The 13,252-nt window shown below is 47.2% G+C and overlaps 1 protein-coding gene across 1 annotated transcript in view; it reads right to left on the reverse strand.

The window, feature by feature from the left end:
- Window positions 1-12,167, reverse strand: part of HSDL2 (hydroxysteroid dehydrogenase like 2) — a 71,518-nt gene extending 59,351 nt beyond the window's left edge. Inside the window, exon 1 of the mRNA XM_055123653.1 lies at window positions 12,054-12,167. Coding sequence (XP_054979628.1) covers window positions 12,054-12,070 — 17 coding nt within the window. The 5' untranslated portion in view covers window positions 12,071-12,167. The remainder of the gene's footprint in view (window positions 1-12,053) is intronic.
- Between the last annotated feature and the right edge of the window lie 1,085 nt (window positions 12,168-13,252).

Here is a 13,252-nt window from a genome sequence, read left to right on the forward strand (position 1 = left end):
CAGGTAGGACCCCAAAACCAAACATTAAAAAAAAAAAAAGCAAAAAAGGAAGCTGAAAGTCAAAAGAAGAGGTGGGAGCTATTTTTCATGAACTATAGCAATATGTATTGCAGTTGAAAGAGCAAGATGAAATGAAGCAGAATATCAGCAACACCCTGGAAACTTGCCTGTTCCTTCCTCTCCACTCTATTCTGCTTATTCTGCTTTTTCCTCTCCTACCCCCAAGTTATACTAAATAATATCACTCCCTTCTGCATCATTCCTAAGACCTGTGCATTGAACTCTAAGTGGAGCCCAATCTACCCATCCAAGGGTTTCTGTGTAACCCCAGAGCTAAAAGTGCTTTTTATGATCAAATTGGTCAATTTGATGGTTCAGGGCCACTAACTTTGAACCCCAATGAAAACAAGGTATGATCTTTCCACGATGGATTGAATTTTGTCTCCCAAAGGGCAATGTGGGGATTCTAATCCCTCTCCAAATGTGACCTTGTTTGGAGACAGGTAGTTAGAGAGGCAATCAGTCGAGATGAGGTCACTCTGGACTGTGGTGGTCCTTATTCCAGACAGACTGGTGGGGTCTTCATCAGACAGAGACTGGAGCCACACAGCTCAAGAGAAGAGAACCAAGGATTGCTGGCTCCCAGAAGAAGCCGGGGGAGGTGAGGAAGGCGAGGAAGGCTTCATCCCTGGATATGTATATATATATATTTTTTGCGTTTTGGGTCACACCCGGCGATGCACAGGGGTTACTCCTGGCTCATACACTCAGGAATTACTATTGGGGATTTCCTGGGCTTGGAATTTACTGGGCTCAGGGGACCATATGGGATGTTGGGAATCAAACCCTGGTGGTCGGCCGCATGAAAGGCAAACGTCCTACCCACTGTGCTATCGCTCCAGCCCCCATCCCGGGATCTTTGAGGGGCTGTGGTTCTGCTGACTCAGGCTCCCCATCTCCAGGACCATGAAAGACCTCATTTCCGACTGCTTTTCTTTTATTTCTTGCTCCCCCTCCCCTACCTCCCTTCCCCTTGGCTTTTTTTTGCTTCAGTTGCTGTGCTGACCAGGGGTTCCATCTGCACCTGGCTGTGGTATCCACACATTATTTTAGCTGTGGCACTTGCTGGGGGTCACACATCAGGTTATGGAGCTTGGCCACACGGCTGGGACGCTGAAGGGTGCTGGGGTGAGCAGGCTGTAATCCTCAGTTATGGAGCCCACCCACATTCTGGCTGTAGCACATACAAGGTGCCCAGGCAATGCCTCCCTCCCACGTGCTCTCCAGGGGTCCCCCCTCCTCGCTATGGTACTCGCACACTTTTCTGTTCGTGCTGCTTTGCCTACTCACATGTGGCCACCCACTGCTGGACACTGAGCTGCCAGGATCCTGCTCAGGCGCAAGCGGCAATAACTGAGGTCAAACTAACCGAGGTCAAACTCACAACTATATTCCCACGTGACTGGTGTTGTGTAAGCCACGCAGGCTACTGATGGTTGGGGCGGGGGAGGGGGGCTGGGGGGGGACCACACCTGGCAGTGCTCAGGGTTCTGGCTCTGCATTCAGGGATCATTCCTGGTGTGCTCAGGGAACCATATATGGGGTGCTGGGGAGTGAACCCAGATTAGCCACATACAAGGTAAGAAGAGCCTTACCTGCTCTACGGCTCTCTGCTCCCAACATGGGGCCATTATTTCTGGTTCTACACATTTTCTTTTTTTTTTTTCTTTTTGGGTCACACCCAGCGATGCACAGGGGTTACTCCTGGCTCTGCACTCAGGAATTATCCCCGGCGGTGATCAAGGGACCATACGGGATGCTGGGAATCGAACCTGGGTTGGCTGCGTGCAAGGCAAATGCCCTACCCGCTGTGCTATTGCTCCAGCCCCCACATTTTCTGTTTTAAGCCACCTCAGTGCTTGGTCTTTGGTTACAGCAGCCTTAAGAAGCAAATCCACCATTCCTTAAGTCATCCCAAAATAGAATTTCCTTCCAGGGCAGGAGAGATAGCATGGGGTGAAGTGCTTACCTTGCATGTGGTTTACCCCCGTTTGATCATATCCCTAACACACAACGGTCCCTTGAGCCCACCAGGAGTGATCCTTGAGCACAAAGCCAGAAATAAGCCCTGAGCTTTGCTACATGTGCCCCCTACCAATTAAAAATAAAGTTTTTCCTGATTTTGAAATTAATACAATAGTTAATACAGTATATAAATTAGTTGATGTTTTGCTTACTGAGACCACTCGAGAAAATCAACGATCAATGGGATGATGATGATGATGATGATGATGATGATGATGATTTTGCTTTTCAAAAAAAACAATGTGCAGTTATCCAGGTTGGTATAAATACTACATTAACTTTAGTTAATATACAATGTGCCATATATATGAACTATAGCATACTATGTTCTGCTACTGTTTATGGACTTTGGGAACGGATTCTAGTTTTGTGCCCTCTCTGAACATGCTGCTATAAATCTCTTTCTACACTTCTAGTTAGGTACGCTGAGTTTCTCTAGGGCACCTAAATATTGTTGGAACTGCTAGATTATACAACAGTGCTATAAATTAAACATGGCCACAAATCTTTTGGCATTGCTTCCATCAAAATAAAGAGAATATTTTCCTCCTCCCTTCCAATCTAAGTTACCGTACAACTATTTTTTGAGCAATAGAAGGCAATGGAATGCTATTCTAAGATCTTCAAGTTCAGATTATAAGTATAAAGTGGCTGGAAGCTCTGTGTGTGTACGTCTGTCTGTCTTGTCTGTCTGTCTCTCTGCCTCCCTCTCTCTCTCTGCCCCTGTCTCTTGGCACCCCTCCCCCTCTCATCATTCAGCAAAAGAGATAGACTGTCAAGTGCCACGTGATAAAGGTCCTGAAGGGTAAGAGGTTATTCAGGCTATTTCAGCACCAGACAACTGGGAAAGGACCCAGCTAAACAGAGCCATATAAATGAGTTCAACTTATAAAGCAAAGAACAGAAAAAAAAAAATGACACAGAGAATTATAAATCATTGCTTTAAATCATTAAGGGTTTAGAATGGTTGGTTACTCAGGAATACATGGCTAAAACATACACTGAAGTTCAATTGTTTCCAATTATTCTAAACCTTTTTCCAGAGTGGTTCCTTTCTTCCAAGCACAATGATGAGAACATGTTCTCAGAGTTCCATGCACGCCACCATGCTGACTTTAGACACAGCTGAGAGGCGGGGGACAACACATCTAGGCCCTAGACATTCTGTAGAGTATTGTGGTGTCATCATCGCAAAAAGGCTCAGAGCAGTAGTACTAGGGGGAGGGCGCTTGCCCTGCATGCAGTCAACCCGAGTCTGACCCCCAGCACCCCATCCGGTCCCTTAAGCACAGTGATCCCTGAGCACAGAGCCAGGAGTGAGCCTTGAGCATCGCCAGGTGTAGCCCCCAAACCAAAAGTAAATAAAAATAAGATAAATCCATTTGTAATTTTCTTTTTCATTTACTTAGCTTCTTTCAAGGAGCAGCATTTATTTTTCCTTCTCTTATTTTGGGGCCATACCTGGCAGTGCTCAGGGGGTCACTCCATGTGGAGCTGGACCTCAGCTTCCCACATCCAAAGCATACAGACTGTCCTCTAAGCCCTCTCCTCAGCCCTGGGGCAGAATTGCTTTTAAAAAAATTAAGATATATTACTCCTGGGGCCGGAGAGACAGTACAGTGGGTAGAGCATTTGCCTTGCATGTGACCAAAGTGGGCTTGATCCCCAGCACGTCATATGGTCCCGAGCCCGCCAGGGGTGATTCCTTTGCACAGGGCCAGGAGCAATAATCCCTGAGTATTGCTGGGTGTGCCAAGATATATTATTGCCAATAAAAAAACTGGGAGGTGGCAAGCGGGTTAAGGCTCATGCCTTACATGTGGTTAATATCCCTTGTGCTACACAGTCTGCAGTCAGGTACAGTATTGCACTCAGCCCTAACCCTTCCCCCCCCCACCACAGCTCCCCATCAAGACCTCAGGGGTGCCTGGTAATCATAGCACCTCAGGGTACAAGCAACAGCGCATCCTCAGGCCCTGCCATTAAACTTTCCTTTGATGGAGACCCCCATACCAGCTCCCTCAAAGATAAATTGTTATAATCAGGTGGAAAAAACAAAAGTGATTGGGGTTTACGTTTCCTAGACTCATGAATTATAAAAAAAAAGTTCTAAAATAGGGGCTGGTCCAACCTCAAACTTTACTACAAAGCAGTAACAATTAAAACAGCATGGTACTGGAACAAAGGCAGAGCCGTAGACCAATGGAACAGGGTGGAATATCCCTACACACAACCCCAAATGTATGACCATCTAATCTTTGATAAGGGAGCAAGAGATGTGAAGTGGAGCAAGGAAAGCCTCTTTAACAAATGGTGCTGGCACAACTGGACAACCACATGCAAAAAAATGGGTTTAGACCTTGACCTGACACCATGCACAAAAGTCAGATCAAAATGGATTAAAGACCTCAACATTAGACCACAAACCATAAGGTACATTGAAGACAAGGTCGGCGAAACCCTCCACGATATTGAAGATAAAGGTATCTTCAAAGGTGACACAGAACTAAGCAATCTAGTAAAAACAGAGATCAACAAATGGGACTACATTAAACTAAAAAGCTTCTGCACCGCAAGAGATACAGTGACCAGAATACAAAGACTATCCACAGAATGGGAAAGGATATTTACACAATACCCATCAGATAAGGGGTTGATATCAATGGTATATAAAGCACTGGTTGAACTCTACAAGAAGAAAACATCCAACCCCATCAAAAAATGGGGAGAAGAAATGAACAGAAACTTTACCAAGGAAGAAATACGAATGGCCAAAAGGCACATGAAAAAGTGCTCTGCATCACTAATCATCAGAGAGATGCAGATCAAAACAACTTTGAGATACCACCTCACACCACAGAGACTAGCACACATCCAAAAGAACAAAAGCAACCGCTGTTGGAGAGGATGCGGGGAGAAAGGGACCCTTCTTCACTGCTGGTGGGAATGCCGACTGGTTCAGCCCTTCTGGAAAACAATTTGGACGACTCTCAAAAAATTAGATATTGAATTCCCATTTGACCCAGCAATACCACTGCTGGGAATATATCCCAGAGAGGCAAAAAAGTACAATCGAAACAACATCTGCACATGTATGTTCATCGCAGCACTGTTTACAATAGCCAGAATCTGGAAAAAACCCGAATGCCCCAGAACGGATGACTGGTTGAGGAAACTTTGGTACATCTATACAATGGAATACTATGCAGCTGTTAGAAAAAAGGAGGTCAAGAATTTTGTAGTCAAGTGGATGGGCATGAAAAGTTTCATGCTGAGTGAAATGAGTCAGAAAGAGAGAGACAGACATAGAAAGATTGCACTCATCTATGGTATATAGAATAACAGAGTGGGAGACTAACACCCAAGAACTGTAGAAATAAGTACCAGGAGGTTGACTCCATGGCTTCGAGGCTGGCCTCACGTTCCGGGGAAAGGTCAACTCAGAGAAGTGATCATCAACTACATTGTAGTCGAAGGCCATGTGGGGGAAGGGAGTTGCGGGCTGAATGAGGGCTAGAGACTGAGCACAGAGGCCACTCAACACCTTTATTGCAAACCACAACAGCTAATTAGAGAGAGAAAACAGAAGGGAATGCCTTGCCACAGTGGCAGGGTGGGGTGGGGGGAAGATGGGATTGGGGAGGGTGGGAGGGACACTGGGTTTACGGGTGGTGGAGAATGGGCACTGGTGAAGGGATGGGTTCCCAAACTTTGTATGAGGGAAGTATAAGCACAAAAGTGTATAAATCTGTAACTGTACCCTCACGGTGATTCTCTAATTAAAAATAAATAAATTTAAAAAAATTAAAAAAAAAATAAAAAAATAAAAATAAAATAAAATAGGGGCTGGAGCCATAGCACAGTGTGTAGGGCGTTTGCCTTGCACACGGCCAACCCGGGTTCGATTCCCAGCATCCCATATGGTCCCCTGAGCACCGCCAAGAGTAATTCCTGAGTGCAGAGCCAGGAGTAAGCCCTGTGCATCACCAGGTGTGACCCAAAAAGCAAAAAAAAAAAAAAAAAAAAGAAAGATTCTAAAATATAAAATAAAGGGTCTGGAGCAAAAGTACAGCAGGAAAGGTGCTTGCCTTGCACATGGCTGACCTGGATTTGATCCCTGGAATCCCATGTGGTCCCTCAAGCACTGTCAGGAGCGATTCCAGAGTGCACAGCTAGGAGTAACCCCTGAGCATCTCTGGGTATGGCCCCAAACCCCAAAATAAGTAAATAAAGATGTACAGTAAAACTGCTGTTAAAAATATTTGATTTTTTTTCTGTATATATTAAAAATATGACACAAAGTTAAGTCCCTTTGTTTTCAATCTTTTTAATTTTTTTTTGTTTGTTTGGAAGCCATAACCAGTGGTGCTCAGGACTTACTCCTCGCTCTGCACTCAGACATCATTCCTGGCAGGACTTCGGGGACCATACTGGATACTGGGTATCAAACTCAGGTCAGCCGCATGCATGACAAGTGCCCTACCCACTGTACTATCACTTTAGCCCTGAAATTCTTTTCTATAGGTTGGCAATTCCATTTTTAAAAATTTTATTTTTCATAAAGTTGTTCACAATCATTGATTACATTCAATATTTCAACACCAATCCCACCACCATTACACCTTCCCACCACCATTATTTCGAATTCTCCCACCACCACTCAAGCCTGCCCCATAGGAAGATGCTAGATCATTTATTTTGTATTGCTTATCATGAATAGCATGAGATGTCACGCATCCCATTTTAATTTCTCTCCTTCCCCTCACCCTTGGTGAGGGATGTTACAAAGAATATCCCTTTACAAGTGAAAACCTTGGAGGCTGGAGCAATAGCATGGAGGGTAGGGCACTTGCTTTGCACGCAGCCAACTGGGGTTCCATCCCTGGCACCCTCCATGGTCCCCCGATTCCTGCCAGGAGCAATCCCTGAGCACAGAGCCAGGAATAAACACAGAGCTTCACATCGTGTGGCCCCAAACAAACAAAAAGGTGAAAACCTTGGTTAGAGAGGAAGCTCAACTGTGAGAGAGCAAGTGTTGCAAGCTGGGTGGGCCACCTGGTCCCCCAGCACTGCCTGGAGTCACTCCTGAACACCAAACCTGGAGTGGCTCCCGAGCACCATCAGGTTTGATGCTCCAAACAGTCAAAGCAACAAGTATCAAAACTTTCCACAGGGAGCTGGAGAGACAGAAGAGCAGGTAGGGGGCTCGCCTTGCAAGCAGCCGACCTGGGTTCAATCCTGGGTACCCCACATGGTGCCACAAGCCCCACCAGGAGTGATCCCTTATTGCAGAGTCAGGAAAAGAATTAAGCACAGCAGGGTGTGGCCCCAAAACCAACCAACCAACACGCCAACACACCATTTATATATATACATTCAAAGAGGTCTGGACTTTCCTTCTTGCAGTTTTTTTTTTAATAAACACGCAAACATGCACAACAGCACAACATATTGTGTGTAATTTTTTCCTTCTTTAAAAAAGTAGTATATAGGGAACACCGAAGTCATTCATAATGTAGATATCTAGATAATGTGTTAACTATTGCTTTAAAAAGCGCTTGGCCTCTGCCTCCAGTTTAGCTGGATCGGTTCCCAGTAGGATAAAGGACACGAGGACATTTGAAAGGGCTCTTGCTCCAAGTCTGTAGCACCGGCAGCAAGAACAAGCAGTCTCTCTTGTCCTGAAGGAGTCCTGTTCTAGGCAGGAACCCCGCCAGCTCTAAAGCATCAAAATGAGAGAAAGGGAAGAGAGAAGAAAGACAGAAAAAGTGGGGGGGAGAGAAAGTGTGAGAGACTGAGAGAGGAAGAGTGGAGCTACAGAGAAGGGAGGGGGGAGGGAGGAAGGAAAGAGGGGGAGGATAAGGGATGGGATGGGAGAAGAGAGAAGAGAAGAGAAGAGAAGAGAAGAGAAGAGAAGAGAAGAGAAGAGAAGAGAAGAGAAGAGAAGAGAAGAGAAGAGAAGAGAAGAGAAAAGGAGAGGGAGAGAAAGATTCTAAACTTCTCAGCGCCATTGGAGGATGACTAAAACCTGCTAATGTACAGTCAACCTATACGACAATTTACTATCTCAAAATCTGGGCAAAGGAGATGAATGCAACTATTCCAAAAATGAAAATCACTCAAAGAAAGTCTATACCAGTAAGGTGCTTGCCTTGCACACTGCGGACCTGGGTTCCACCCCATCTGGTCCCCTCTTATGACAGGAATGATCCCCGAGTGCCGAACCAAGCACCGCCAGTGTGTCCCAAAAGCAAAACCAGAAACAGACCAACAAAAAGACTATTCTGGGCTGGGGCTGGGGCAGGTGAGGTACAGCACACGCCTCTCCCCTGCAACGTCAGAGGTACAACCTCTTCTGCACGGGCTCCAAACACACCAAGAGAATGAATCAACAACAGAAACCTATGTAGGCCGTTCTAAAGCCCATTTGGAGAAATAAACATCCAAAAGCAACCAGGGAAATTCTGAAAAAGAATTCAACTGAGGCAGGAACTAGTACCCCCAGACACAAACATTTTTAGCAAACTAGAGCAAGTTAGGATACGCTAGTATTCACGCTGGACAAGATCTGAGGGTTAAAAGTACATAATGGGATATTCTTTTTTTTTTTTGATATTCTTGATAACCTTTCAGTATCAATATTGCAAACCACAATGCCGAGAGAGAAAGAGAGGGGGTGGAGGGGAGAGGCGCATATCATAGAGGCAGACAGGGGGTGGGGGATGGGTGTGATGGGAGGGAACCTGGGGCCACTGGTGCTGGGAAATATACACTGGTGGAGGGATGGGTGTTGGAATATTGTATGACTGAAATCCAACCATAAACAGCCTTGTAAGGGTCTCTCTCACAGTGATTCAATTAAAAAAATCAAAGAAAAACAAACTACCTTAGTACTGGGCCAAAGAGACAGTACAGAGAGCCGCCTGCGTGCAGCTAATCTGGGCTGGATCCCCGGCACCACAAATGGTTCCCTCAGCACTGCCAGGAGTGATCTCTGAGTCAGGAGTGCCCCTCCCTTCACCCTCACCCCCACCCCCACCCCACACGCCAAAAGCTTAGTATCGGGCAAGAATAGACCAAAGTAATAGATAAAAGGAGCCAGACAGCCGACTAAACACACACACACACACACACACACACACACACACACACACACACACACACACACACACACGCACAAGATGGAATTTCTTAACAGGAAAGGAAAGGTCATTTAACTGCATAACTAGCTGAATCAAATGAAATGGACTTCCTGACTTCTACTACCTAAAATAGGTGAAAGTAATATTTCATCTCGTGTGACTGAAAAATCTGCAAAAATGCTATAAAGTGAGAATAATATTAATTTTAAAAATCCCTTTAAGATGTCCTTCTAGATTGGTAATAGGTTCAAAAAGACACGTAAGATTGGGAACTCTGGCACACTAACAACACACATTTAAGGGAGTAGACAGTACAAAGGTTTACGCTGCAAGCCTTCTATGCGGCGGACTCTGATTTAGTCCCAGCACCATACAATGGTCTCCTTGAGAACCACGGGGTGTGACCCGAACCCTACCCCTTAAAGATTAAAACAAAAAATTTCTGCATGATAAACAATAAAATTATAAAACAATAAACAATAAAATACTAAAAAAAAAGTAACATACGATACTGAAGAAATTTTTCAAACAGAAGTCTCAGGAGCTAGAAAGACATTTGCCTTGCACATGCCCCAGGTTCAATCCCCAGGACCCCATATGGTCCCACACCATCACCAGGAGTGATACCTGCGCACAGGTCAGGAATGAGCTCTGAGCACTGCTGGGTGTAGCCCCCAGAGCTCTCAAGAGATCCATCAAAAATCTAGGTCAGACAAAGAAAAAGATAAATGGATAAGTGTGTGTAGGTGAACAACATGGCTTTAAATCCATGTTTCTGGATCTCTGTTCAAAAAATCTGCTTCAGAAGAAAGCATTCTTTGCTGTAGGACTATCCTGGGCATTGCAGGATATTTGTTCGAAATGGACTTTACCTGCTAGATGCCAGCAGGCCCCCTTATAATGTGACAATCAGAAATGTTCTCAGCAAACTCTCAACTCTCCTGTAGAGGTCAAAGTTGCTCCTTTAGGAAGACTGCCACCTTAAATATACTTTGTGTTTTGTGTTTGTTTCTGGGTCACACTCCCATCAGTGCTCAGGGCTTACCTCCTGGCTCTGTTCTCAGGGATCACTCCTGGTGTGGTTTAGGAAACCATTTAAGATGCTGGGGAAAGAACCCAGATCAGCCTCATACAAGGCAAACACCATGCCTGTTCTACTATAACCCCGGCCTACTTTAAATATACTTTGGGGGGTGGAGAGATAGCACAGCAGACAAGGTACTTGTCTTGCACAACGCAGACCTGGGTTCAATCCCTGGCATCCCATATGGTCCTGAGCACTGCCAGGAGTAATTCCTAAATGTAGAAGCAGGACTTAACCCTGAGCACCACCAGGTGTGGCCTCAAAACAAAAAGAAGTACAGTTTGGAAGAATCTCATCCTCATGCATAATAAAGTACACTTAACTAAACTTTATGACTTATCTCCATATTTTTATTATCAAGACAAAAATTTCTATTACCAAGGCTACTGCTATTTGCCAACTTGTTGGGTTAAGAAACACCCTTGGGTGGGAAAGATTGTTTAACCGGTTGAGCACACACACACACACTTTGTGTGCACCAGGCCCTGGCTGATCATGTTTCCCCATGCACTGCTGGGAGTGACCCAAAGCACAGAGCCAGGAATAGCTCCTGAGCACTAGGTATGGACCAAAATACAAAAAGGGGAAAAAGAAGTAACCATCTTTTGGGGTGTGCAACCTCTTTGAAGTTCTGTGTCGGCTGTCAAAATTTAAACTGCACATAAAATGCTCTTTGATACAGCAACTTCACTTCCAGACATTCATCATACAGATAACACTCAATTATGTGCAAACAGCTGAATCCGAGGAGAATCACTGCAGCAAAGAGGAGTAACAAAATTCTGGAAATGAACTCATATCCCACGATAAAGAGCTGCTTAAATAAATCACTAACACATATAGAAAACAAAGTAACCATGAAAGAGAGAGCTACACTGAATTTTACAAGTGGAATGTGTGTGTGTGTGTGTGTGTGTGTGTGTAGGTGAACAAAATATGTTTTGAATGCATAAGCTATTTTTGCAAGCATATGAGACGGTGGCTGAAACTCACTTTTGACCCTTAGCCCCTTTGGTCACGCTTCAGGAAAATTACAGAATGAACCAGATATGGCACTTAACTCAATACCCACAAGTGTTCAGAAAAAAAAATAGTCGCGAGGAAAAAGAGGGAAAGGAGAGATGTAAAAAAGAGAGCTGAAAAGTCTGAAAAAGTTTTGCAGGCTGAAAAAGTTCTTAAGATTGGTTGCACAAGAGTGCCAACAGAGCTATATCGAACCGTCCACAGGCTTAAAAATGGTTCCAAGAGCTGATTTCCTGTTATGTGCATGTCACATAACATGCACATAACAGGTCTTTGTTAGCGTGGATCACCCCCGGGCCCCCCAAGACACCCACCCATTAAGATGACTCTGTTGCTAATCTTAGAATCGCTTTCGGAAAGAACATCCTATGTTTTTGTTCTCCCCGAATCACGCGTTCGGAGCTGCGTGGGGCCCTGCGGCGACCTTTCCCCTAGAACCCTCACGCCTGCAGCCGGACACGCCGCAGCTGCTCCCCGCGAGGTGCGGCACGCGCTGGGGCCAGGCGCGGACCCCCACCCGGGACCCTGTGCCAACGTCAGACGTGTTTTGGGCCTGGCCGTCCGCTTGGCGACGCAACTTTGGGGGACTCGGGGCGGGTTTCGGGGAACGCGGCGTGCAGCGGGGGCCCGGGTGCGTCGCCAACCCCCCGCCCGGCCCCGCCTGGGCCGTGCAATCCGCCCCGGCCGGGGGCGCTCCCCGCGGGGCCCCAACCCCTTACCCGGTGTTGGGTAACATGGCTTTCCGTCGGTCGGGGTCGCTGGCAGACACAGCGCCGGGGAGCGGGGAGTGAAAGGCAGCGCGACGCCCCGCATCGAGCCCCGCCCCGCCCCGCCCCCCGCCGCGCCGAGGGCCGCCGCGGCGCGAGGGGGCCGAGTGCGCCTGCGCACGCCCCGGGCCGCCCCGCTGCTGCCGCCGCCGCCGCCGCGCGCGCCTCTCCGCCTCCCGCCGCGCGGCCCTGGGAAGCCGCCGCCCGCCCCGCGCGCCCCGCCCGCGCCGCCGCGCGGTGACAATCGGCCGGCCGCTCGCGTCCCGCTCCCCGGGCGCGTCAGCCGCTACGTACGCCGTGAGCGGCTCGGGGACCGGGGCCGGGGGTGCGGGGCGCGGCGCCAGCCCCCCACCCCCGGGACGGAACTCGGCCGCCCCCAAGGAACGCGAGGCGGGCCTGGATTTCGGGCGACCCGAGGGGATGGGTTCGTTTTCGAGGGGTGGGAGAGAACGTCGAGGCGGCCCTGAGGACCAGGGGCGCTGCCCCGGACACGGTGGGGGGCTTCTCCCGTTCATCCCCAGCCCGAGTGTGCTCTGAGCCCTGCGACCGGCGGCCGGCCTCGCGGACTTGGAACTGTGACTCAGGATCGGGTTCATCCTCTTCCTCCTCCCTCTTTCTCTTCCTCCTCCCTCTTCTCCTTTTCCTCCCCTCTCCCTTCCTCTTCCTCCTCCTCTACTTCCTCCTCCCTCTTTCTCCTTTTCCTCTTCCCTCCCCCCACTTCCCCCTCCTCTTTCTCTTTTTTCTCTTCCACATTTCCAGCCCACGATTGGGTGTCTTTTTAGAGACTTGGGGAATCGACTACATGCAGATCACTGGGGAAACAGCAGGACAAAAATGACAAGATCTCGGCCCATGTGGGAAGAACCCCAAGTAGCCAAAGAATTCTTCAAAACGGTGCCACTATTGGAAATTTTCGGTGACTTAACTCTTGTTAACCCCTGGAAAAGACTGGGATAAAATATCCGTGCATCATATAAATTATAAGAGCACCCGGGACGTATCAATATCTTTTAGAACACAGCAACAAAGATTTTTAAAAAGTTTTCCTTAAAGAGAATAAATGTTGCTCCAGATGGTTAACAAGCACCTGAAAGATGTCTAGCACCATTAGTTAGTGAGGCTTTTCCGCCAAACACAATTTCACTTAGTAT

This window comes from Sorex araneus, chromosome 1 (assembly GCF_027595985.1).
Source record: "Sorex araneus isolate mSorAra2 chromosome 1, mSorAra2.pri, whole genome shotgun sequence".
NCBI classification, from domain to species: domain Eukaryota; kingdom Metazoa; phylum Chordata; class Mammalia; order Eulipotyphla; family Soricidae; genus Sorex; species Sorex araneus.